This window comes from Durio zibethinus, chromosome 6 (genome assembly GCF_047325235.1).
Source record: "Durio zibethinus cultivar Kanyao isolate XHJ-2024 chromosome 6, ASM4732523v1, whole genome shotgun sequence".
NCBI classification, from domain to species: Eukaryota; Viridiplantae; Streptophyta; class Magnoliopsida; order Malvales; family Malvaceae; genus Durio; species Durio zibethinus.
Window position 1 is genome coordinate 25,802,955 of NC_143167.1, and position 27,582 is coordinate 25,830,536.

At 29.3% G+C, this 27,582-nt stretch overlaps 1 protein-coding gene across 1 annotated transcript; it reads right to left on the reverse strand.

Annotated features, from left to right (window-relative positions):
- Positions 1–7,319: 7,319 nt before the first annotated feature.
- Positions 7,320–13,137, reverse strand: LOC111285402 (uncharacterized). Its single transcript, XM_022874844.2, has 15 exons — positions 12,777–13,137; positions 12,054–12,308; positions 11,879–11,958; positions 11,462–11,562; positions 11,170–11,292; positions 10,875–10,944; positions 10,351–10,437; positions 10,139–10,204; positions 9,952–10,044; positions 9,755–9,811; positions 9,538–9,666; positions 9,359–9,449; positions 8,576–8,664; positions 7,882–8,075; positions 7,320–7,593 (listed from the first exon to the last, which is right to left on the reverse strand). The coding sequence occupies exons 2-15, from the start codon at positions 12,268–12,270 to the stop codon at positions 7,488–7,490; spliced, it is 1,503 nt and encodes a 500-aa protein (XP_022730579.2). The 5' UTR covers positions 12,271–12,308; positions 12,777–13,137; the 3' UTR covers positions 7,320–7,487.
- Between the last annotated feature and the right edge of the window lie 14,445 nt (positions 13,138–27,582).

The window sequence follows — 27,582 nt, forward strand, 5'->3', positions numbered from 1 at the left end:
GATTATCAAAAATACAATCAAGAATGGCAAACTGAAAGAAAGAGAATCATCTGTTACTAAAAAGATGCCCAAAAAAAAAAGTGAGACTCAAGCTATGAGTTTCGATAGGCAGTAATTTAAAAATTACCCTCAGCCAATCTATCCCATATATCATTCTCCTATAAGTCATGTTTCTATTGCACTCTACTAGTCAACTCCATGACCCTCTTATCCATCTTCTCTTCAGCTTTCCATTCATCCCACTACCCTAACAAGTGGTGCACAAAAATCATGGAATAGGAAAAAGTTTACATTTGACCTTATCCTTATAAGCTATACCAAACTATACTAAGAGTTTTTACAAGAACCACTTGATTGCCCCCATTTCTACAAAACAACTTGAACCTCTTTATCCCAAATGGTATGACTCCACTGCTCACTATGACTATCATTTTGGGGTAACAAGATATTCTATTGAAAATTGCATCCCTTTGAACCGTATGGTGCAAAGTCTGATTAAAAAAAGGCTGATAAATTTTGATACCGGTGAAAACACAGCATCCAATATTAGTGGTAACTCATTGTCCAATCATTCAGGGGCATAATTTTAAGAGGTTGATTGGAACTACTTATTATCTTAGATTTTTTAAAAATGTGAATCTTTTTTTATATACTTGAATTTCATCTTATTTTTCATCATTTTAATAAAATGACATGCTTGATGCATTCTCATGACATTCCTCTTTTTTATGAATACCCATTATTTACTTTTACCTTATCATACCTCTTCTTATACCCATTTTTTTATTTCGAATAATGAATGTTCAAACAATTATGACGATAATTTAGGATTTAACTTTGAAAACACCATTCATGATGTTTTGATTGATAAATTTAAGATTGTTGGGATTACTAAATAAAATTAGTAAAAAATTTTAAAAGTGATGCAACACATGATCCTTGTAATTATTCATTCACAAGTTTGCTTTTAGTCAATGAATGTTTTTCATTAAAAGTATTTATGTTCGAAATGAAAAATATTCATATTTCTTCTATCCTTTAAAAAATTATAATCCTTGCTACCACATTTGAGATAGTTAAAAATTTCTTTTGAGAAATCCTAACTAAAGATCACCCCCACACTAGGGCATAAAGTAAAAAAATCTAAGTAAAAAAATCTATTTACCTTTAGCAATTTTAGGGCCAAAGCACTTTTGTTGAAAAAAAAATTAATGGGATAAAATGCCAATATGCTCCACTAAAAAAAATGAAGAGAAATTGTTGGGGCAAAATGCCAATATGCTTCACTAAAAAAAAGAAAGAAAATAAAAAAACAAAGAAAAAAATTGATGGGACAAAATGTCAAAGTGCTCTACATAAAGAAATGATCTTTAGTTTGATTACCTTTCAAATACAATTTGGGTCTATTTTATCTCTTTCTTTGACATCTTTTACCCTAGCTTACGTAACGTCCCTTAAAAGTCTATTTTGATTCAAATGTGAATACTTGATTTAGAAAATCATGAATTAAATTAGGGTAGGTTTACCATTGAATTACGTGAAGCTTTGATTAAAGTGTCATTGATAAATAAAGGAGAAAAAATAAAAATTGAGAAAAAAATGTGCAAAAAAAAAGGTAAAAAATAAAAACAAACAAAAAAAAAGAGACAAAAGAGTAAAAAAGAAGACTTAAACTGAAAACCCAAAAAGGTAGTTTAAGATGAAAACTTAAAAAAAAAATCATGTGAAGGTCCCCAGAATGAGGATGATGATTAACTCAAAGATTGAAGATATTAATGGAATATGTTTTTGAATGATGATCTTAAATTTGAGTCTAAAATTATCTGAGTAATCATTATTTTGGATATTAATGTCCTATTTAAATAAATTACAATATTTTACCTTCGTTCACCCTTGAGTTGTTCTTGACCCTACATTTTATTTTTTAAATAATAGAAACCCATCATTCTTATCCTTCATTAAATGAACATCCCTTAAATGAACCAAAGAAATGTATCATGTCTGTCACTAATTTGAATGATGGTAAATAAATGAATGACATTTGTTATAAAGAGTTTTCCATTTTTGAAAGAAACACAAGATGAGATAAATGAAAAGAGCATAAGAAAATGATTTACATTGGGGCAAGTAAGGTGATCTTATGATAGATTGGTTGACATGACCTACGAGTTATGACCAGATGAGAAGAATGACATGGATCGATTGATAAAATTTTGTTTTAAGATGCTGAGAAGCTAAAAAGAACTGGTAGAGTCTTGAGAACCTTGTTTTCATAATCAAAATTTAATGACATTAGCATTACATTCATTGCCTTTACATTCACAACCTGGATAAGGTATACATTCATATCATTGCATAATCATTCATCACAAGTTCTGATCTGAGCTCAGTCCAAATCATTTTTGTATGACTTGTGGTTTCATCCTGATCATTTATTTTCAACATCGATTTGGTCCTAGTCATTTTATTTTCTGACTCGTGGTTTCATCTCAATCACCCAATTTGGCTCAGTACAGATCATTTTTTATGACTTGTGGTTTTATCCTAATCATTTTATTTTTTACTTTGACTCGGTCTTAGTCGCTTCATCTTATGACTCGTGGTTTCATCCCGACCATTTATTTTTTACCTTAACTTAATCCTGGTCATTTCATTTTTTGACTCGTGGTTTCGTCTTCATAACCTGATCTTAGCTCATTCCAAATCATTTTTTATGACTCGTGGTTTCATCCCTATCGTCCAATCTTGGCTTGGTTTAGATCATTTTTTGACCTTTGTAAAACTTGAAATCTTACTAATCTTTATATCTTATGAATCTAAAAGTCCCTGTGAACTGGAATCTTGTGAATCTTTTTATCTTATGAATTGAAAGTCTCTATGAATTTGGAATCTTTTCGAATTTAGAACCTTTGTGAAACTTAGAATCTTATGAATCTGTCTTTCTTGAGAATCTGAAAGTCCTCGTGAACCTAGAATCTTTACAAATCTAGAACCCTTCTGAAACTTGGAATCTTATGAATTTGTTTTTCTTGCGAATATGAAAGTCCCTGCGAACCTGAAATTTTTATGAACTTAAAGCTTTTGCCAATATTGAAATCTTGCGAATCTTGAAATCTTGCGAATCTTTTATTCTTGTGAATTTGAAAACTTTTATGAATCTTGAATATTTGCGATTTTGTTAGACTTAGAATATTGGGATCTTTCAACTTCTATTATGAAACATTACAAATTTTTAAATGTCCAAATTGTGAATCTTTGGATCTAGAGTGAAATTTTGAATTTCATTTTCAGATCCAATCTCAACTCAGGCCATATCATTTTCTTGACCTATGGTATCGTCCTGGTCATTTATCTTTGACCTTAACTCAATCTTGGTCACCTTCAGACTAGCAACATTGTCTTAGTCATCCGATATTAGCTTAGGTTAGATTATTTTTAGACTTGCGACTTCGTCTCAATCATTCATTTATGACATCGACTCGGTTTTGGTCACTTTTAGACTCGTGACATCATCTCAGTCATTTATTTACGAGTTTAACTCAATTTTAGTCACTTTCAGACTCGCGGCATCGTCCCATTCATTCTCTCTTGATTCAGGTCAGATTATTCTCAGGCTCGTGGCATCATCTCAATCATTCATCTTCGACCTCAACTCGATTTTGGTTACTTCTTGATTTGCGGTTCCATCTCAGTCAGTCATCTTTAACCTCGACTTAGTCTTAGTCACTTTATTTTTTGACTCACGATTTTCATTTGATCTCAATTCCATCCAAATCATTTCACGATATCGATCAACCTTTCTTGACTTTGACTCAATCCTGATCACTTTATTTTTTTGACTCACGGTTTCATCCTAGTCATTTGATCATGGTTTCATCTAGATTATTTTTTTTAACTTACAACTTAGTCCTGATCATTTCTACTTGTTAAGTTAACTCTTGAAACAGAATGGGTGTCTAAGTCTTTGTATCATCTTTGTTTGACAGAAATGTGTAAAAAGGGATAGTTGTGGACACTCATTTATGTTCGGAGTCAATCAGATTAATTTTATTTTTTCTATTATTATTACTAGTATTATAGTATAGTATATCACTATTATTATATTATTATTATGGTACTATATTATACTATATTATATTATTATATTATTATACTATATTATATTATTATAGTTATTGTAGTTATTATTATTATTATTATTATTATTATTATTATTATTATATCATTATCATTTTTTTTCTTCATTTCTTTCTTTCCCAATTGCTAGTGAGAATTTTGGAAACGAAAACTAAATAGGCCATATCAGAATCTCACAGTTAAATGTTTTTAATGATAAATCAAGTCTGGATAATTGACCAGATTCAATTAGGACCAAATCAGGATCTTAGACAAAGGCTCGGACAGAATCAAATTTTAGGATTCAAGCCTAGATTGATTCTGTCCATTTCTTAAAATTGGTTCTAAGGCTACCTATAAATTGAACTAAAGATCAAAGGAATGGGTATGCTGGATTTTTTAAAAAAAAAGTTGGTTTTTGGAAAGTGGGTGTTCTAAATTTTTTTGGCAGAATAGAAGTGTTTGGGATTTGGATTTCTGATTTTGGTTTTGTTCAAAAGATTCTGAGTTAGATTTAGGTTTCTGGGGTTTAGAGTTGAATTCTGGAGCATTTTTGAACAAATCTAGGCAAATTTGCAAAATTTTGGGATTTTTTTGGAAAAATTTGGGTTTTTGGGAAGAACATGAAGTTTCGATGACCAAATGAATTTTTTGGTCAGTTTCCAGCTAGATTTTCATAAACCAGTGAGTTTTCTAATTTTTGGTTGAATTTCTCAGTGACTTTTTCAAAAATCGATGGAATTTTCAATTTTCGATTGAAGTTACTGATAAGTTTTTGAAGAAATTCTAAAGAGAAGTCAGAGCTTCTCGGTTTAGAAAGAGAAAGAACATATGAGATTATGAGAAAAACGTTGGGACATGGCTTTTATAACAGCCCAAAATAATGTTGTTTTGGCACATCCAGATCCATGCTCTGACCCGACAACCAACATGTTGACCTACACACCGACCCAACCCAGATCGTAAGGTTTCTTTTTTCATTTTATATTTATTTTATATTTTATTTTATTTTATATTTTTTTAGCTTATTTAATTTTTAGTTTTTATTATTTTTTTGGTTTTATTTTTGAGAAATTTCGTAAAAATTGTTTCTATTTAAAAAAAACGATTGTATAAAAATAAAAAAATTCTTTTCAGTAAATAATAAACAAAAAAAAATCTTTTTCAAATAAGTTTTCAAAATAAAATAAAAACAAAAAAAAATCTTTTAAAGTTTTTCAACAAAAAAAAATCCTTTCAACAAATAACAAAAAAAAAAGTTTTTCAAATAAAAATCCTTACAAAATAAATTCATGAAATTCTACCAAAATATTGGAGAATTTTTATGGATTTAATTTTTTAACTCATGGTTTTAAATCAGTGAGTTTTCTAATTTTTGGTTGAATTTCTCAGTGACTTTTTCAAAAACCAATGGAATTTTCAATTTTCGATTGAAGTTACTGATAAGTTTTTGAAGAAATTCTAAAGAGAAGTCAGAGCTTCTCGGTTTAGAAAGAGAATTTTAATTTTTTAAAATAGAATTCATCAAACTATTGAAAATTTTCATAAAATCAATTTTCAAAAAAACAAAAACAAAAATAATTTTCATTCTCTAAACTATTAAATGATTATTTTCTAAATTAAGTCTTATTAAACTATTGGGAGACTTAATGAGATTCTTAAAATTTTTACAAATCTTTTTACAATACATCTCACCAAACTATTAATAAATTTGTTTCAAAGTCTTACCAAACTATTAGGAGATTTTACTAATTTTTTAAAATAAAAGTACATTAATAAATTCGATGACGAAACTTCTTCAAAATGGGACACTAATCTCCATGAATACTCATGAAGTGAGAGAATTATCTTAAATTGCTACCAAACTATTGAGACAACTTTAAAATTAATTTTTAATATTTAATATTTTGGTAAATTATAAATATTTTTTAGGGCTTGGATAATTGAAATCAAACTGGTATCATTTTTGGAATGGGCACTGTGGGGGTGCTATAACTTCTCTACGCGTAATCGTACTTTTGAACTTAAACTCTAGTTTCGTAGATCATAACTTACTATTTAAAAATATTTAAGTCAATCTTAAAACTCTTTTTTAAATAGGACAGATTCAATCAAATGATCAATTACATCTAAACAAAAAAGATTGGTGGCAACTTCTCTTATGTATGTCTAGAGGTAGGTCCACGGATCATACATTATAATAAGGGTTTTGGTGATTTGTTTGGGGTCTAGAGAAATAAAATGTTTGATGTTAATTTTTTTTTACTGATTATTTGCTTTTCAAATTTTCTGGCCACATAAGCTATATAAGTCACATAAGCATGCTAACATGTCATTTTGTATCCACATGGTGTATTGTTATTGGCTAAAATATCCACGCTAGCATCAAGACTAATGCAATTAACCCTAGAACCAAATTGATACATGATTTCATAGTTTAGGTATCTATTTAGCAACTTTTTTAGTTTAGGTATCAAATCTAATAAACCATTATAATTCAGGAGTTATTTAGGATATTGTCCTTAATTTTAAATTATAATTAATTAATTATTTTATAATGATTGTAGATAATTTTAAATTATAATTGATTAATTATATTATAATAATTATTAATAAAATGCTCTCAAAATATATTTTGCTTTTGTTTCTTCTGTGTTCTTGAAAATTGTGCCCTTTTCAAATGGAAATTATTTAGATAATTTAAGATATGTTATGTCTGGTGTACAAAATTATAATAGAATAGAATAAGATGATATTATGATTAGTATTAGATTAAATAATATTATATTATCTTGTATTTGATATATGAAAAAACTATAATAAAATAATTTATTTATTTGGTCAAAATTATCTTTCTTCAAAGTTTATACAATTTAAATTATTAAAATAATTTTTATGGATATAATAAAATATGTAAATTCAATCTTATGGATTAAAAATAATTATTTTCACTTCAAGAAAATTAAATCATTCTATGTGAAAAAAATGATTAATCATCCTTATAATTTTATTATTTTTTTAAATATAAACCAAACATAATATAAAATAATTATTACTCTATTATATGCCATGGATCTTCCAATAATCTTCTCAAAAGCAGACAAATCAAGGCATCATTCAGAGCCAGAGCCGCCAATCAATCATGCAATATTCCTGCATGTATAGCTCTTTGGATTTGCTTTCATATTGGTATTTCTACAGGATTATCTACAACAATTCCTGAACAGTTTGGCATTTTATTTCTATAATAAAACTTTGAACTTCACAAATTACATTTCTTTTATTCTATTCAAACGTAATAAATATCATATCCAAAGAAGTACTCTGATTAAATTTGTAACCAAAATTACGCTAGGTCAGCCCAACTCTTTTTAGGCTTTATATACTTTTAAGGCATCTGCATTCGCATCTTGTTGAGAAAGCTGCCTTTCCTCTGCATGCTGTTCAAGGTATTCTTTGCTGTTCATTTCTGTTAGTCTGCATTAATTATTATTATTTTTTTTAAAGAGTCAGTTGTTGGGAACAGGAATGAATGGCACCCTGCCTTATTACCAGAAAGAAAAAAAATTATAAGCACCCTAATGCTCATGCGCTGCCATTTTCTACAACCAACTTAATAGAATGCCTTTACCTAAAGATCATAGCTGGGAAAATGTGATGGTGTGTGCGTCAATTCGTGTTTAGTATGCAGTGAAAGCCAAAGAAACTGGTACAAAGAAAGAGTTAAGATCGAAAAAATTTACACGCCAAGGGTAGCATTTATACCTACTAATGGTGCGGTCCTTTGCAAATCCCAATTCATTATCCACACAAAGATCTGAATCATCATTTCTCCTTGACCTCGAGGAGGTTCTAGGGGCCATTTGCTGGGCATCTGAAACTGTCATGATATTTTCAAAAAGTTCGTGTGGGCTACCCTCAGCTGTACACAACAGTCTGGACCTGTTCTCATACATTACCTGCAACAAAGAAAATAATAATGTAAGGGAAACCGGTATAGCTTTTCATCACAACAAACTAGGAAGAACGGAGCATTTCAAATGAAGAGTTCATGAATGATGCTCCGTAGCATTATAGGAGCAAACAATCACCACACTCTAAAACGAATGCTCTGTAAAATTTAAGAAATCATGATTAAGGCTGACAAATCTATCATATACATTCATCATTAAAAATTATAGTCCCAACATAACGGTTAGTTAGCAATTCATGCAACATAAACAGAAGCATTCCTCTACACAGAATATTTCTCTTCAGGCATTTACAACATGCATGGAACAAACTTACGGAAAAAAGACTGCTAATATCAAAAGTACTTAGATATACTCCCAGCAATACATATCCTAAGCGAACAAAGAAATATATGAGATTAACACTTCTTGATGCCCACGAAAGACAAGTTAAATTTAGTCTTAGGAAATCAAAAACAGTCAAAGCTACGAGAAGCAATGGAGCATACATCAACCAAAGTGACAAATCGATATGCTGCTGTCCTGTTGTGGAGCCCAAAGTCTGGAACACCTTCCAAAGCTAGGGTATGAAAGTTCTCTACAAGAAGAAGATAATATAAGAAATATCTTCAAAACGTAATGTCCTAAGATTTTCATTAAAGGATCTATCCAGAAAAGAAAGGATTTTCACCAAAGGAGATGCCCGATACATTTTCCAACAAAAAAACTAACAAAACAAATCCATATTCAACTGCTTCAACCAAGGTGACCTCCCTATGACAAAGTGATAGGTGAACTGCATAAAAGAGACCTACTTTTTAAAGTAATATCTCTTTCCTTGAGTTTATGCAGGAGAAACAAAGATAAGGTAACAAATAATACTTTATGTTGTCCAGTTATTGGATCTGAATGCTCAGTTACTGTAGAAATAAGTATAAATTAGGCTAAAATGATTAAAAAGCCCTTGAACTATTTTAAAAAATCTAAATATGCCCTTATCCTTTCATTACATTAAATTAAGCCCTTAAAATTTTATTTTTCATTAAAAAAACCCTTATTCCAGTCATATGATCTGCATGTGCATTAACTTTTTGACATGTTGGCACTTACTCAACATGTGAAAAGATGACATGGAATTATTAGATGATGTGGCAACCTAATTCAATCAAACTATCAAATTATTATTCCAATCTAAACTATCAAATTCATATTTAAGGTACTCTTATCCTATCTTGTTGAGACTAAGCAAGAAAAAAAAGTGTAGATGTCAACATTACTTGAATATCACTTACTGAACAATCCAAAGTAGTCTGCAGCCCCAAGAGGTTTGTCACAGAGTTCCTCAAATGAGAAATAAGCACATCCATTAGCACCAAGTGGAACCTGGTCACAAGAAAGGAAAAGAAAAGCTAAATCAATCAATCAAGTAATGCACCCTACATTGAATACAAGTTAGTAGCCTAGCATGTACCTGCAATGTCCTACCCATAACTACATCAACCACTTGTGGACTAGCGACATGTTCACCAATCAATTGCTCAAATTTCTGTTTGAGGAGGCCTGACAAATCTTTGCCAATGAAGTAGAAACCTTGTTCTGCCTGCAGGAAATTAGAAGATGATAATTTCACACTAGAATCGCAGATACGAAATTTTGGTAAATCTACATGGGAAGGATTTATATCATACCGAGGTCAGTTTCCGATAGTCTACTGCTGAACCAATTTCATGAACAACGCATCTTTCCTACAGAAACATGAGCACCCTCAGTTTTTAATAAATTCCAAACATACTCTATATGGCTCACAAATCCACCACCCACCGACTGCCCCCCTCCCAATCCCAACCCCCAATTCACAACATTAAGAAGATGTCTCCACCGATACCTTCAAAGTGGCAATGAAAGGTAGAAAAAGATCCCTCTGCAATCCACCTTCGTAGAGATTGTCCGGAGCACGATTTGAAGTTGCAGCAAGTATCTACAATTACCTCCCATCAGAGCCCATGCAATTAATTTTCAACTGAAAATAAGTGGCAACAGAAAATAATTACAAACAAGATATATTTACTTACAACGCCATTGCTAAACAAATGTCTAAAAAGACGATTCAGTATCAATGCATCAGCAACATCAGTCACCTATAAAAGAACACAAACACAAATCAAAATTTGGCTGCAGAGATATAAAGCAATTGATTTGAATGTTAAATCAGAATAACAAATGATAATTCAATAATCTTTTTCCCCTATTGTGTGGAAAATTAATGGTATTATAAATTCTGTACCATAAATTCATCTAGACATAGTAAAACAGCCTCGTCAGATATCTCTCCTGCTACAACTTCAAGTGGATCTGCCACACCCTTGTGCCTCTACAAGAGTTAATCATTGTTATAAACTCAGATCATCATTGTGCTTATCACAATGTGCAATGCGAAACAGCAAGGACAGAAAGAGATATTGTCAAAAAATTCCAACCACGATAGTTAGCTAGACAATGAAAGAATCCAAACTCTAAACAACCATGGTAGTTAGCTACACATAAGCACATGAGTATATAAATAAATAAATGCGTATGATTCCATCCAGGAATTGCCACGAAACTTATCAATAACTCCCCCGTTCACAATACTGTACAGATTATTAAGAAAGATAAAAATACTAACCAAAACTGAAATTTTTTAATAACAACAGCTTAATCACTCCACCCAGAATTAAGTCTTGTCTGCATTCTTCAGTGTGAGATGTTTTCTTACATGGTGATTAAGTTCTTCAACTAGGAGAAATATACAATGATACAGATTCTCACCTGCAACCGGCTGTGGACATTCAACATGAAGTCATGAAAATGGATCCTATTCTTCCTCCAATTGCTGGGCCTGAAAAGGTGGAAATGGAACATTAGGAGAGAAATCTGTAGGTAAGAGCAGTTGGCATGGATGGCAATGATGAGTAAGAACATCACAGATTTATACATACAGATAACATAAATTATTTGAACAACATACCCATATTGTAAGTTGAATAAGATTTTATCTCCGTTTCTCTGACTAACAGCATAACATTCAATAAAGTCAATAAATTCATATGCTAATGAAACTTACAATTGATCATAAAAAAGGTCCATCAACATAGTTTTCCCCGTGCCTACTCCTCCATAAAGATATAGTCCCTTGACAGGGGAGCATGAAGACCGTGGCATTAAACGAGACCAAAACCACCGATTCCTGAAGAAAAACAAAACAGTGACCAACTATTGATAAATGAAATAAAACAAAAAGAACATGGTGAAACCAATTTAAATTAAGATGAACAGAAAGAATACAATCTATCCCAATATAAACAGAATAAGAAAACAGGGGTCGAAACATGGGAGAAATAAAACAGAAATTTTACCTAACAGTTTTCTCAGGAACTGCATAGCGTTCCAACCGACAGGCATCAGCTGACTCAACAATCTCATCATAAAGCCTTTGAAGTTCTCTTAAAGTGCCTACCTGCAAAGATTACTGTCAGAATAAATCCACAATGGCAGATCTCAAAACTATCTAACACAATGCCAGCAGGAAACCAAAGACATGGTATCAATATAGTAACAAACCAAATCGTTCAAATATTTAGCAGGTGTACACAGCTACATGAATGTGAAGTTGGATTTATAGTTCTGCATTCCTCTCGATTAATGATTGTTTGGTTTGCACAAACAACATTTGAAATAGCATCAGCTATAGGACTCCTTTTATTTGTTATTGGCAATTCTTATCCTCTGGAACAACATAAAAAACAAATGCGAGGCTAAAAAGAAATTGATACCTGGCAGGCATCACCATCAACGAGTTCACCAGCTGCAATTCTCCTTTCATACTCCACAAGCGGCCCTGCTTTGTTCACTTCTGCGTAACAACCACATAAATGACAATTTCACATTCAGTTCTGTGTCCTAAGCTAATTAACTTAATTAAAAAGAAAATTAGAAATGGAATAGAACCTGTGATATTAACTTTCGCAGCAGCATCCGTTGAGAAAACTCTTGATATAAAAATTGCAGGGAATAAAAATCTATGGATTTCGGCATTGCCAGTCTGTCTATAAACAGAACTAGAATTGCCTTCAATCAAATGACTTCGGCTTCTTACAAAAGCAACCGAATAACTATTCCTCTGATGTCGAAAAGCAGATTTTATGTTGCGAACAGCCGCTCTCATTTTCAATCAATTAAGAGCTTAAAGTTCTAAATGTTTACCTGACACCAAAAAAAAAAAAAAAAGTAAGTAAAATTTTCAATTTTATGAAACAGAATAAATTCAGGATTTAAATTTTGAAAAATATTTTTAAAAGAAAAACCATCATTGATTATCAATTAACTTGTTGAAGAAAATAAGAATATATATAAAAATTAGCGTAATTAAAAAGAAATATATTTAATCAACTAATAATTGTTTTCATGAATTAAAAGTAATGAATATCGAGCTCCTCATTATATACGAAAAAATTTTTTTAAAAAAATGACTACGAAAAAATTGACCAGGGAATACAAGTAAATAATTATCAAAAATAGTAAAAGAAAAAAAAGTTTAACTTTTTATTTTATTTGTTTGGATTTTCGGTTGTGGAATCGAGTAGAGAAGCGACCCAAAGTTTCAGGGGAGTCCTTCCCAAGAAACAGCTTAAAAGGTGAAAAAAAGTAAAAAGAGAGAGAGAGAGAGATTACAGAAGTTGGAGGCTTGGAGTTGGAGGTGAAGGTGAAGGTGAAGGTGTCCAAGAAGTCCGACTTGATGGATTTACAGGCAGACTTTGCGCTGTTTTTGACTCACTATCCCGATTAATTAATTAAACAAATTGTCTCGTGAATCATGCTGTTTGTGTCAGCAAACCAACTGCAAAACAAACAAGTGTTTGCTTAAATAAAAAAACATAATTTGCCGACCAAACTTGTATCATTAACAACGGCAAGAAGGGATTTTTAAAAGTAATTTCATAAAATACTACTAAACATTTTCTTTTTATCTATGGAAATTTTGGTTTGATTAACCTAATTTAAATCTATTTTGTCCGCTAAAAAATGCAAAGACGAAAAGGAAAATACGTCCAAAAGGGGAATATAGGCCCCACTGATTTTGCAGGCTTCGCATTCTTGTCCCATAGACTAATCGCCACAAAATTTGGACAAAGCCTATTTCGGTGCGCGTAGGCCCCAGTGGCCATTACCCCTATTTGGTTGACGTGACTCTTCACCAATAATTAGTAGGGACAGATTAACTTTCTCATCTAAATAATTAAATGATTATTTTACAATATTTTAATTATAATTTTTTTTTCTGATATGGAGTTCCCTTTCAATTCTTGCTCAAGCAAAGGTAAAACAACCGATTAGAACAGGGATGCGAATGCAACACAGTAACGCTTGATTTTAATACACTGCTAAGTTTTATTTTTTTTAATGCAGTGGTAAGTTTTTTTTTATAAAATCTAACACCAAAAACCAATAAATAAATAAATAAATAAAATGGGAAAACAAAAAAAGACAGGAGCTTCATTGTTTTTAATTGTCGTAGGATTCCTCTCAAAAAACTGGTGCTGTTGGATTAAGTGAAAAAGTAGCTGGAAAACTTGAAATTGTACTTTAAATGCCGTAAGCAAGCACCTCACGTGCATGTACGACATTTGCCCAATTGTTGGCGCGGCCACTTGGTACTGCCATGGTGTTTCCCAACTGACCGCTTGCCAATAATATTCTTCCACTTGTTTAGACCGGCATTTTTTGGCATTATTTCACGTCATTTATTGAATCGACAGACTGTTACATTTTTATTGGCAAAAAAAAAAAAAATTTATTAATCAAAATTTAAGTCTCAAATTAAAAGAAAAAAGCATTGTTTATCCTCATTAGTACTAATATTATTATCATATAAAATTAGTTATCAATATCATATCGAATAATAATTCATTTAAGATTTTAAATAAAACTTATTTGATGCACTGATTTTTTTTATTAAACTATCAATTCAAAACAATTTATCATGAGATAAATGCTTAAACATCCCAATTATAGATACAGAGCGACTTCAAATGCATGGTAATCAATTTTATCGGTTTGATCGCACATTCGAATTCAATTTTTAATGACTATGATTGCTACTATTAGTATGTTTCTACTTTCTTTTGTATTTAAAAAAAAACTATACTTTTGATTTTAATAAGAAAATAAAAACTAATATTTCAAAATAACAGAAATTTTAACTTTTGATTTAATAAAATGCATGATTTTATTGCATATATATGAAAGGATTATTTTACATCAAAATAATTATATTTAGATGTATAATCTTTTAACCATTCACTTTTTTTTATTAAAATGATTCAGTTATATACAATTTAATTTATATTTCTATAAAAACTTCTAAAATAATTATCAGTAAATCAGGTTATGGAAAAAAAAAAAAAAAAGGCGTTAAGGTCCAAATTGAATTTGTTATTGTTGTTGTGGTGGAGTATCAAATATATTACTAATTGTTGAATATGTGCAATTTTACTATTATATTTTCTAATATAGTTTTAAAATGATAAAAAGTTAAAATATCGCTTAATATTTGTTATTAAAAAATGTCGTAATAAGTAAGAAAAAAAAAGTATAGTGAGAAAATTGTACATGTTTGAATGATAAATTTGGTTCACTATCTTAGATATCATTAATGATAATTTAAAATTTATTTTCAAAAGTAAAATAAAAAGTAACATATACAAACAAACCCATTAAGTTTTTTAGTTTTCTAATCTTGTTATAATTTGATTGTTATTTTTATCAATATTATTGATTAAATTGAAGCACTTGTATTATTCCATGTGAGACTATTGATAGTGGCATAATGAATTGAGACTTTTTTTTTTCTTTTGGTAAAGAACGGAAAGCAAATTTGTACCATTAATAAAGAATTAGAAGAATGATCCGGTTTTGCCCCGGTTATAATTTTTTTTATAATTTTTATGAAATATTGTATTTTTTATTTAATAATAAAAAATTAAAATTTTTAGTATTTTTTTTTTAAATATAATCTTTTGACAAAAAAAATAGACATTTGAATTGTATCATTCAATCGTAATTGAACATGTATTGACTTTTATTTTAAATAAGAAAGACTACTTAATTTTAAAAAATTATATAAATTAAAACAAAATCCAATAATACATACATGATAATTTAATTTACCGATATAATATTTACCAATTACCAATGTCGATCAATTATCAAATTCAATCCCATTTACCCAAAAAATCAAAGCCTACTAATATCATCACCCGTTCAACTTAAATTTTTAATAAAAAAATCAATAATTTTCATATAATAGAAGAGACATTATAGTAATTTTGTCCAATGATAATAGGAGGACATTTATGTAATCATGGTCGTACGAGTATTATATTAACTTTGATCAATTATGGTAAAAAAAATATTTTAGTAATTATGTTAAGAGGAATATTATAATAATTTTAGTTAATCATTGAAGAAAAAGTACTATAGTCGATTTGGATGTATCTCTTTCAATTGCTAAGCAATTAGAAGGGCATTATGATAATTTCGAAAAGGATCACTTTCATATAATTGTATGGATATCAAAATTTAATTTGTAATTGTGAAGTAATAAATGGGCATTGTCGTAATTATGACAAGAGGATATTATAGTATTTTTGACAAATTATAAAGTAAGACGTATTTTCATAATTATAATAGGAAGAGTATTATAGTAATTTTGACCTTTAATGGTAAGAGGGCATTTTAGTTTGTTATGGTAACAAGGGCATTATATTAACTTTAATCAATCATGGTAAGAGGGTATTTTAGTAAATATGTTAAGAAGAGCATTCCAGTCATTTTAGTTAATGATAAAATGAAGGGTACTCAATTAATTTGGATGCATGTAATTCAATTGATAAATAATTTAAATGCCATTATGATTATTTTAAAGGGAATAATTTCATATTATTGTATGGATATTAAAATTTAATAAGTAAATATAAAGCCATCCAAATGGTAGTTTCTTGAAATGCTTAGAGGGTATTATAGTTATTTTCATATATTATAATATGAGAAATATTTTCATTATTATGATAAAAAGAGGTATGATATAAAGCAATTAAAAGGGTAATTTTTGTAATTATGGTTATAAGGTATCATAGTAATTTTAGCTAATCATAATATGAAGGGTATTTTCATAATTATGATAGAGGACATTTTCATAATTATGGTTAAAGAGTATTATAGTAATTTTAACAAATTATAATATGAAAGATATTTTCCTAATTATTGTTGAAGGGCATTTTCATAATTATAATTGTATGACACTATAGTAACTTTAGCCAATTATAATAAAAGAGGTATTTTAATAATTATGTTAAGAGAGGCATTATAGTAATTTGGGGTGTTATAAATACACTACAAAAAATTCTTTATACACCTTATATTCCAATTATACCTACATATGAAATACTAATTTTAGGCATGATGAAAAGATAAAAATACCAGTTTCTTCCTTTTTTTCATCTACCTTTTTAATCTCTCTTTGTCATATACTAAACTTTAAATCTTTAAAACAAAAACCAAATTTTTGAAACCTTAGTTAAACCTTACAAACCATGTAAGAATTGATTTAGAAATAAAAAAACAACAATGAGGGAGAAGAGTTCAAAGAGGTATGGAGTCGAGTCTAGAATTTTGTAATTCTCAAAAATTCACTTCCGAGAATATAATATATTCTCGAAAACATATTTTCAATATTTACATCTCATTTTCAAAAATGAATTTTCGAGAAAACAATGTAATTCTCATAAATGAATTTTCGAGAATACAATGTAATTCTCGAAAATATGTTTCCAAGAATATAATATAATTCTCATAAACGAATTATCGAGAATATAACGTTGCTAGTTAAAGATCCATTTTCAAAAAAATATTAGGTATTTTTGAAAATCCATTTTCAAGAGATATGGTGTCAACTCGGAAACGAATTTTCAAGAATTATATTTATTCTTAGAAGTTTGTTTCTGAGAATTACATTGTATTCCCAAAAATGAAAATCCATTTCCAAGAATACATTGTAATCCAAGAATTCATAATTATTCTGTATAATCTTTATATTTCTTTTAATAATATTTTTTTAACATATAGTGTGATAGGTAGATTAATTTGAAAAATGAGCTAATAGAGTGGGATCAATCACCACACAATTTAGATATTAGATATGATTGTATGAATTCATTTACTACGGATGAGATAAGATTATGTTTTTTAAGATATAGTGTTATCTTAAGGCATAGAAGCATAGAATGCTAGTTAGTATATTCGTAATAGGTTAAAAATATTTTACAGGTGTTTTGTAATAAAAAAAAGCTTTCGTTTCATGGGCTAGACATGTTAGAAAAAATGAAGGTTTCATCACAGTGATTAAACACTCTGAGTTGGAGGACTTAAGGAAACTTAGAATAAAATTGGTATGTAAACAAAGTGAAAAATACAGACAGCTTAAGAATAAGGGCGATGTAAAAATAATAAAGCATAAAAGAATGGGAACGAAAAAGTATGGTTATTCATTTAAGTTACATGGTATTAAGTTGGTAATGGATGATAAATGGGGTGTGAAAGTAATATGTGAAATTTACAATCATCTACCACCACAACAATTAGAGGAATATTCATATGTGGGTTAGTTAATTGAAAAAAAAGAGCTTAGTTGTTGATATGTCAAACAGTATAGTCAAACCCATAAATATATTGTTCATTATAAAACAAAATGATGAGAAAAATATTTGTACTATAAAGATAATATACAATAAATGTCAAAAACACAAATATGTTGAAAAAGTTAGCAGATTACAAATGTAACAATTGATGAAGAAGTTGACAAATTGTAACTACTTAGAGTAGCATAGGTATGATGAGTCAAATGACCATGTAAAAGACATGTTCTTAGCTCATCCTCTTAGTGTAGATTTATTGCAAGCATTCCAATCAATCTTGATTATGGATTGTTCTTATAAAATGAATAGGTACCATATGCCACTGCTTGAAATTATTGGTATAATTTTTACTAAGATCACATATTTTGTTGCACTTGTGTACATGAAAGCCAAATGTTATGAGAATTACTTTTGGGCACTAGATAAGTTAAAAAATTTGATACCTGTTGGCAAATTTCCCATCGTCATTGTTACTGATAAAAAGTTGACATTGATGAATGCATAGAATCAGTGTTTTCGAGCATGATCAATCTTTTTTGTAGATTGCATATTAATAGAAATATGCTTGTGAATTGTAAAAATGGCAAGTGCTCGTAAATCTACATCTACATGAAATATATAAGTATTATTTAGTTACATAATCAAACCCTAAAACTAATAAAAAAATTAAATCATTATAATATGTTTAAATAATTATAAATACATACCTGGTTAAGTGTCAAATATCTGACAGTTTGATGCACATTTGCCCTACTCACAACCCGAAGCTGTTTATACAAGTAAGTGAGGCCAATCATCCCATAAGCATACCTCTCGGTCCAAGTAAGGTCCTCAAGTAAGGGTAAGTACACTAGTGAGACTCTCATCATAATCTTGTTACAAAATAATGTACTTTGTACTAAATATAGTAAAAAAAACATGGAATACACATTCAATGCCTCATCATCTAATACATTAGTGGCATGTCTGAAGGTCTTACATAGCCAAGCTAGTCGAACGGTATACCCTTTACTCGAGTCCGTCTTTTATCTACATCATCATAAGAAATTTCAAGCAACCTCAACAATAATGTATTTGCCTCATGTTTCATCGACAAATGAGGCACTATAACTAGGTTGGATCAATATGTGAAAAAAGGCGAACACATCGTCTAGCATGATAGTTATCGCACCGAATGACATATGAAATATGTTCATATTTAGTTACCACCTTTCAACAATAACGGAGACTGATGTTGTGCTGATGATATGATAAGTGTAGTTGATGAGTGTGGACAACCCAAATTGGACCATAGGGGCTCAAATCTTGCTCCATGTTTCGTCTAGATACCATTATTATAATTTTGACTTGTGGTTAATTGACTTCAATAGATGTCGCTCCTATAACAATAACACTAACAAAATAATAATAATAATAATAATAATAATAATAATAATAATAATAATAATAATAATAATAATAATAATAATAATAATAATAATACAACATCCCCAATATCAACATCATATGCAATATCATCAGCAACAACAACCAACTACTAAACTCTAAATACATAAACTAAAACTATTCATATTATAAGTTTTTTAAGTGATTACCTAGCCATTCCAAATTTGAAATGCAATATAAGAAATGAAACTAGAGATAATAGAGGTATCAATCAAACCCTTTGGGAATGAGTTAACTTGATGCTCATCCATAGAAGTTTCAACATGAGAAATCTCATCAATCATATGATCCTCAGATTGATCATCGCCCCTAACTTTTTGTCTCCTCTCAAATACAGTAGAATGTCTTTAACTTGGACAGACATCCAATCCAATTCCTCAACCTCTGGTACGAACCATATTTATAACAAAACATAACTCATTAATCGTAAACTCAAACATAAATTTACAAAATATATTAATTCATGGCAAAATTGAATCAAATTTATGCAATAAACAATGGATTTTAAGCTTCTCAGAAATGGGTTTCCGAGAGGCCTTAAATCTTTTCGAAAATTAGTTTTCGAAATGCTTTAAGTTTTCTCAAAAATAGGTTTTCAAGAGGCATTAAGTCTTCTTGAAAATGGGTTTTCGATAAGCTTGAAGTCTTATCGAAAATGGGTTTCTGAGAAGAATGTTGCTTTTTGGGACACTCATTTTTTAGACAACATTAAGCCTCTTCAAGAAGATTTAAAGCCTCTCGAACAATCATTTCCAAGAAGACTATATGTTTCTCGATAATTATTTTTTAAGAGCCCTAAAGTTTTCTCAAAAATGGATTTTTGAGAGGCTTTTATTCTTCTCGAAATGCAATTTTGAGAAACTTGAATTCAGCCTAATTCTATCGTAAACCCTAAACCCTACTTTTACATGAATTTCATCTGTATTTCAACCAAATTAATAAAAAAAAAAGCTAGAAATGTTATCTTTAATCATTAAAAAACTTAAAAATAAAGTTGATTTAGGGTTAGTTTGAGTGATTTAAGGCTTTGATTTGAGAGAAGAAAAGAACAAAAAATGAATGAAACTAAAAAGGTAGGGAAAAAAAGTAGAAAAATAGGTTCTAGAATGTATTTTAATAGAAATAAAAAATTGAAGTTTGAATTTGGGATATATTTAGAAGTGGGGTATATATAGTAGAATTAGGGGTGTAAATGGAATTTCCCTAATAAGTTTAGTTAGTCATTGCAAGATGGTCATTACAGTCAATTTGGATAAACATAATTAAATTATCAAGTAATTAAAAAGGCATCATATGATCATTTGTAATGGGCATGTAATTCAATTGTCAAGTAATTAACAAGGTATTATGCTAATTTGTAATGGAATAATTTCATATTATTGTATTTATGTTAAAATTTAATACATAATTACGAAGTAATCAAAAAAGTATTTTCATAATTATAATAATTTTAGCCAATCATAATATGAGAGATATTTTCATAATTATGGTTAGATAGACATTATATTAAGCAAAAAAAGAGCCATTTTTTGTAATTAGGATTAAAGGGTATTATAGAAATTTTAGCAAATCATAATATGAGGGGTTTTTTGTAGTTATGATAAGTGAGGATTTCATAATTCTGGTTAAAAGGTATCATAGTAATTTTGGTATACCATAATATGAAAGGTATTTTTATAATTATGGTTTAAGGGACATTAAAGAAATTTTGGCAAATGATGGTAGAAGGGCATTTCCATTATTATGATTGATAGGGTATTATAATAATTTTGATCAATTATGGTAAGATGGATATTTTAATAATTTTGTGAAGAGGACCATTATAGTAATTTGAGCTAATCATAGAAAGAAGAGCATTACAATCAATTACATGCATGTAGTTTGCTTGTTAAGTAATTAAAAAGGTATTATGATCATTTCAAAAGGGATTAATTTCATATTATTGTATGGATATTCAAATTTAATGCGTACTTAAAAAGCAAACAAAATAATATTTTCATAATTATGTTTAAGGGTATTATAATAATTTTGGCCAATTATAAATAAGAGATATCTTCATAATTATGGTAGGAAGGCATTATAGTAATTATGACAAATGATGGTATAAGGGTGTTTTTGTAATTATGGTTGTAAGGGCATTATAATAATTTTTGCCAATTATGGTAAGAGGAGTATTTTAATAATTATGTTAAAAAGGGCATTATAGTAATTTGAGTTAATCATCGAAAGAGGACCATTGCAATTAATTTGGATAAATGTAAATCAATTGTCCAATAATTAAAAAAACATCATGATCATTTGTAATAAGCACGTAATACAATTGTCAAGTAATTAAAAATGTATTATGATCATTTACAATGGGATTAACTTTATGTTATTGTCTGCATATTAAAATTTAATGCGTCATTACGAAGCAATCAAAAAGATATTTTTGTAATTATGCTTAGAGGGTATTATAGTCACTAAAGCCAATCATAATATAAGAGATATTTTAATAATTATGGATGATGAATGGAGCGTGAAATTAATATGTGAAATTTACAATCATCTACCAACACAACAATTAAAGGGACATTCATATGTAGGTTAATTAATTAAAAAAGAAAAAAGATTAGTTGTTGATATATCAAATAGTATGGTCAAACCCAGAAATATATTGTTCATTATAAAACAAAATGATGAAAAAAATGTCATCACTATAAAGACAATATACAATGAATGTCAAAAACACAAATATGTTGAGAAAGCTGACAGATTACAAATGCAACAATTGATGAAAAAATTGACAGATTGTAAATACCTAAAGTGGAATAAGTATGACGAGTTAAACGATTGTGTGAAAGACCTGTTCTAAGCTCATCCTATTAGTGTAAATTTATTACAAGCGTTCTCATTAGTCTTAATTATGGATTGCACTTATAAAACGAATAGGTATTATATGCCACTGCTTGAAATTGTTGATATGAGTTCCACTAATATGACATTTTTTATTACATTTGTGTACATGGAAGCCAAGTGTTATGAGAATTACTTTTGGGCACTATATAAGTTAAAAGATTTGATACCTGTGGTAAATTTTTCACAGTCATTGTTACTAATAGAGAGTTAGCATTGATGAATGCCATAAAGTCAGAGTTTTCAAGCATGATCAATCTTTTTTGTAGATTATATATCAATAGAATCGTGCTTGCGAATTAAAATATTTTTTGAGCAAAAGCAAAAATAAGAGGCATTCATGTCCAGTTGGAGTGTATTGATGTATTCATCTACTGATGATGAGTGCGAAAGGTATATGAGCTTATTAAAATTGATTACCACACTTATCTAGGTATATTAAAGTATGTGAAAAAGTAGTGGTCAATAAAGAATAAAGACAAATTTATTATGGTTTGATTGATAAAATAATGCACTTTGACAATGTTACAACAAATATGTATTATTTATGTTCGTAATATTATTTATGATTTTTAATGTTTCATAGAAAATCAATAATATACCTTTAATTTTTTTTCAGGGTCGAAAGTGCATATTTAAAATTAAAGAGGCACCTTAGATCATCATAGGGGCATTTTGAATCATCATGAAAGATAGAATCATCATGAAAGATAGTGAACACATTTATTGAGCTCTAACATACAGAGATCAAGGTTTTATTTGAGCGAAGTGTTACCATTGTAAAGCATAATTTCAAGCTTTCATTATTCAAAGAGTTGCGAGGTTTGGTTTTTAAGAGTACATTGAATATGATATTGATGGAGGTTAAATGAGCTAATCATGTTGGGATTAATGCAAATGCTTGTAGTTGTGTGATTAGAAACATGCATAGATTACCTTATGCTCATGAAGTTACGGAGCATATAATGATAGAAAGTCTAATTTCTTTATCTGAAGTGCATCCATATTGGAAGAAATTAGATTTAATGAAAAATGAAGATAATTCAATATCTGATGAGTTAACTATCTAGTCCAAGGTTGATCAAATACACTTCAATGAATGTAATGAGTTTGGTAAATTGGCCTTGAAAATAAAGCTGTGAGAATTTGGCAATCTATCCACAACTATTTTGATGCCAATAGTACAGATGGTTATGTTAAAAGGTCGTAAAACGCTAAAAGCATATACCTTTACATAACACGACCCATCATAATGGGAGATTGTGTTATCAACTCAGGGTAATATCTCACCACCAAGCATGACAAACTCAAAGAAACCAATACAACAAATCGTTAAAATTCCTATTCATAAGCCTATGGTAAATAGAAAATATGATATTATGATAGTCTTTTAGTGGAGTTACATCTACCTACACAAAGCATCATTAATGTTAAGGTAAATGGACATTGTGGATTTTGTGCTATTGTTGAATTAGTTAGATTGAGATTAAATGATTGGATACAGGTGCGATAAGACTTAATTAATGAGCCTAATTAGTATCGAGGTGATTATTTGACCTTGTATGAATCCATGGAACGTGTTATAAACTTTATCATGTTTAAAAACTTCTGCATCATATGATAAGTAGATGACTTTACTTGATATGGGTCATTTGATTACCTCTTGATATAACATTATGCTAGTCTACATCAGTCTTAGACATTGCTTGACATATCTCTCTATTAGATCTATGCCACCTATACCATTAAAGCACAAATTAATTATTATTGGAGTTGTTAATAATTGTCATTTTATACAGATACTATTAATTAGTGTTGTTGAATACTGTTTACATTTATCGTTTTTATTTTATGCAAGTATTAATGACATTATATAAATAACATTGGTATATAATGTATGTGTTTCTAAAGCTATTCGTACCAATACCTCATATTGCATGCAATTGGCTTAAGATTCGATATAATTATGCTTGAGGATGGAAGATTCCATATGTATCTCGTAAAGAAGATTTCAAGTTATTTTTTGGTGCAAATTTCGATATGGCCACTCAAGAAACAATAGACATTAATTGATTAATTTTTGTAATGATCCTAAACATTTTATATTAATGTTTATTGTTTATCTTTGTTTATGCTTTATATTATGTTATGAACATGTTATCCAATGGACAATTGTTAAATTTAGGGGTTTAAGGTTTTGAACATGTTATCTAATTGACGGTTATTAAATTTAGAGGTTTAGAGCTTTGAACATGTTATCCAATTGCCATTGAATAGATAATAATGAATATTCTATAAATATAAAGTAAACATAAACATAAACATAAACATATAAAATTAGTATGTCAAAATAAAATCAGTAGTTAGAATCTAATAATCAATCTCTCTCATTGGGCCTCTTGCTTCATTGATATGCTTGTGATATAGGAGTGGGCTTTGCCATATCTCAGTAGGAGGGGGAAAACCTAGCAAGGATGATGATGTGGCCCATACTACTGGTAGAGGGACAGGAGGTGCTGATGGACCATGTATGAGTGGGCTAAAAGTGGCCTCTATCATCGTCTTCAAATGTGCCATTGTTGATAGGACTATGGATAGAATAAGCAGAAGCAACCTTGATGGTCTAAGTGGTTTGAATGCATGAACTGATGATGTAGAAATCAATGTTGGTCTAGACTAACTACGGTTGCCTATAACAGTATGATTAAACCCGTCTAATATGGCTCATATTTGGATAAAGGCATCTGTCTAATAGTCATTGCTCTAACTGGATCCGACAGCCAAGATATGATCAACATAAGATAAAGCCGTCAAATTTTGCTACAAAAATATTAATAATGTTATTAGTATTAATAGCATATAATTTAAATTAACTAATTAAAAAACCGTTTAAATGATAAAATTTATAACTTATTACATTACTCATATATGTAATATGAATTGGCTTATGCTGGGACCTTAATTGATGCTGTGAATTTTGAATTTGAGGGTATGAAATTACTATGAAATAGGCATTATTGTATGATGAACACTTTCTAGGCCTCTAACATCTTCAACCTCGATACTCAACCAACATAACATACATATCCCATCGTCTCTAGTATTGGTCTAGGAAGTTATATATAACATCATATTGGTTGAACGATGGTTCTCATCGAGCACAAAATGGGGCCAACGGTCTCTATGGAATAGTTTGCACAAAGTAAGTTGGCAGATAACCCTCTCCAGGTGATACATCTCTATAATTGCCCCGCACTTGATACATCCAGCGAAAAATGTAATATTATCCAATGGATGAGATTGTCGTGTATCGACATATAAGGCGCAGCATACATTTGATACTTCAACCTAACCAAGCTCTCATGTAAAGCGAGCAATGTATCAATATAAGTATGAGCCTTTTATTGTCGAACATGAGGTAAAGCATTTATGTATTTCAAATCGACAACTAGGCCTAAAAATGGCAAGTGCTCATAAATCCATGCCTATACGAAATAGATAAGTATTTTTTAGTTACATAATCAAACCCTAAAGCCAATAAAAAAATCAAATCATTATAATATGTTTTAAATAATTATAATATATACATGGACAAGTGTCAAATATCAGGCAATTTGATGCACGTTTGCCTTGCTTACAACCCCAACCTACCTATACAAGTAAGTGAGGCCAACCATCCCCCGAGCACAATGAGGTCTTCAAATAAAGGTAAGTACACTAGTAAGACTCTCATCATGGTCTCGTCATAAAATAATGCACTTCCTACTAAATATAGTAGAAAAGCATGGGATACACATTCAATGCCTCATCATTTGATGTATTAGTGGCATGCTTAAAGGCCTTACGTAGCCAAGCTAGTCGAACGGTAGATCCCTTACTCGAGTCTGTCTCTCATCTAGCATCATCATAAGAAACTTCAAACAACCTTGACAATAATGTGTTTGCCTCGTGTTTCGTTAACAAATGAGGCATTGTAACTAGGGTCCCTTTGATTGGTATGTGAAAAAAGGTGGACACATCGTCCAGCATGATAGTTGTCTCACCAAACAACATATGAAATATATTCATCTACCGTTGCCACCTCTCAACAAAAGTAGAGACTAATGTTGCATTGATGATGTGATAGGTGTAGTCGATGAGTGTGGACAACCTAAATTAGACCACATGGGCATTGAATGTGTAATTTAGCACGAAGTAATAAAAAATTTAATTTTTTTGTAATTATAGTTAAAAGGTATTATAGTAATTTTTGTTGAATATAATATGAAAGGTATTTTCATAATTATGATAAAACAATTTAATATAAACAGGTCTAAAACAATCTAAAATATATATAATTTTATAATTTTTAAAAGTATTTATAAATAATTTTAAAGATAAATAAAGAAAAAGAAAGAAAAAAAAGTAAAGCTTAGAAAATGACATGCAATAATCACAAGAATGGAATTATAAATTGCATATCATTCAAGCATGTTAAAAAAGAATAAAAAAAACCTTAATTATTTTTTTATTTTAAAAATAAAAAATCGAAAAAAGTAAAAAAAAAAAAAAAAGAAATAAAAGTTTGGTATAATAGGTCTTACATTTAAAAATACAATCTTTATAAACACATTTTTTTTATTTTTTAAAAATTTATTAATTTAAAAAAAAAAACAAAAAACCCAAAGAAAAAGTCAATTATATCACCCACACGTGACATGGTAAGAAAGGACAGGGCAGCCCATAAATGTGTTGTTGAAAGCAAAAAAGCCAAAAAAAAAAAATTTAAAAACGTAAAAAAAAAAAAAAAACTAAAAAGCAAAAAAAAAATAATAATAAAGAAGGAACCAGAAGGCCACACGTGACACAGTATGGGAGGAGCAATGTACTCCGTACATTAGTAAAATTAATTTTATAGATAAATGATTAAGTTTTTGGTTGTTCTGTAATTCAAAATTTTGTCATTATGTATGATTTACAAACAATTGACAAGAGTCATTCATGATAATTTGTTAGTCACAAAAAGTATCCCTTGAAAAAAAAAAAAGTAAAAGTATCCCTTAAAAAAAAAAGTGAAAAAGTAGGTATCTTTTTGTCGTGGAGTTGTCTTTTGCCCGAAAGAAAATCAGTTGCGTATTTGGCATTTTTTCTGTGGAATAGCATATAAATAAGTAATATGTACACTCTGAAATCTTAAATCATAATTGATTAATTATTTTTTCAAAAGAGGATAATATTTTATTACATGAAAAAAAAATTGATTTGAATCCAAGTTTTAATGTTTTAAGGCTTCTTTTGTCATTAGGCTTCATTAATTCACTTTTGTTTATTTTGAATTGGATAATTTTCTAAGTTATGATTAACTAAACATAATTATAGTATATATTTTTAAAATGATAATTACGATGGAGAGCATCATTTAAAATAATAGGGATGCCTTTTCTAACAAAATATTTTTAGGTAAA

What these genes read in the sequence shown, in the direction of transcription:
- LOC111285402 (XM_022874844.2), bottom strand. Translation starts at nt 12,270, where the DNA reads ATGAGAGCGGCTGTTCGCAACATAAAATCTGCTTTTCGACATCAGAGG. An exon ending in TTATGGGTAGGACATTGCAG is followed by an intron (nt 9,450 to 9,537) that starts GTACATGCTAGG and finishes TCTTGTGACCAG; the next exon opens with GTTCCACTTGGTGCTAATGG. An exon ending in GATTTGTCACTTTGGTTGAT is followed by an intron (nt 8,076 to 8,575) that starts GTATGCTCCATT and finishes TCTTTGTTGCAG; the next exon opens with GTAATGTATGAGAACAGGTC.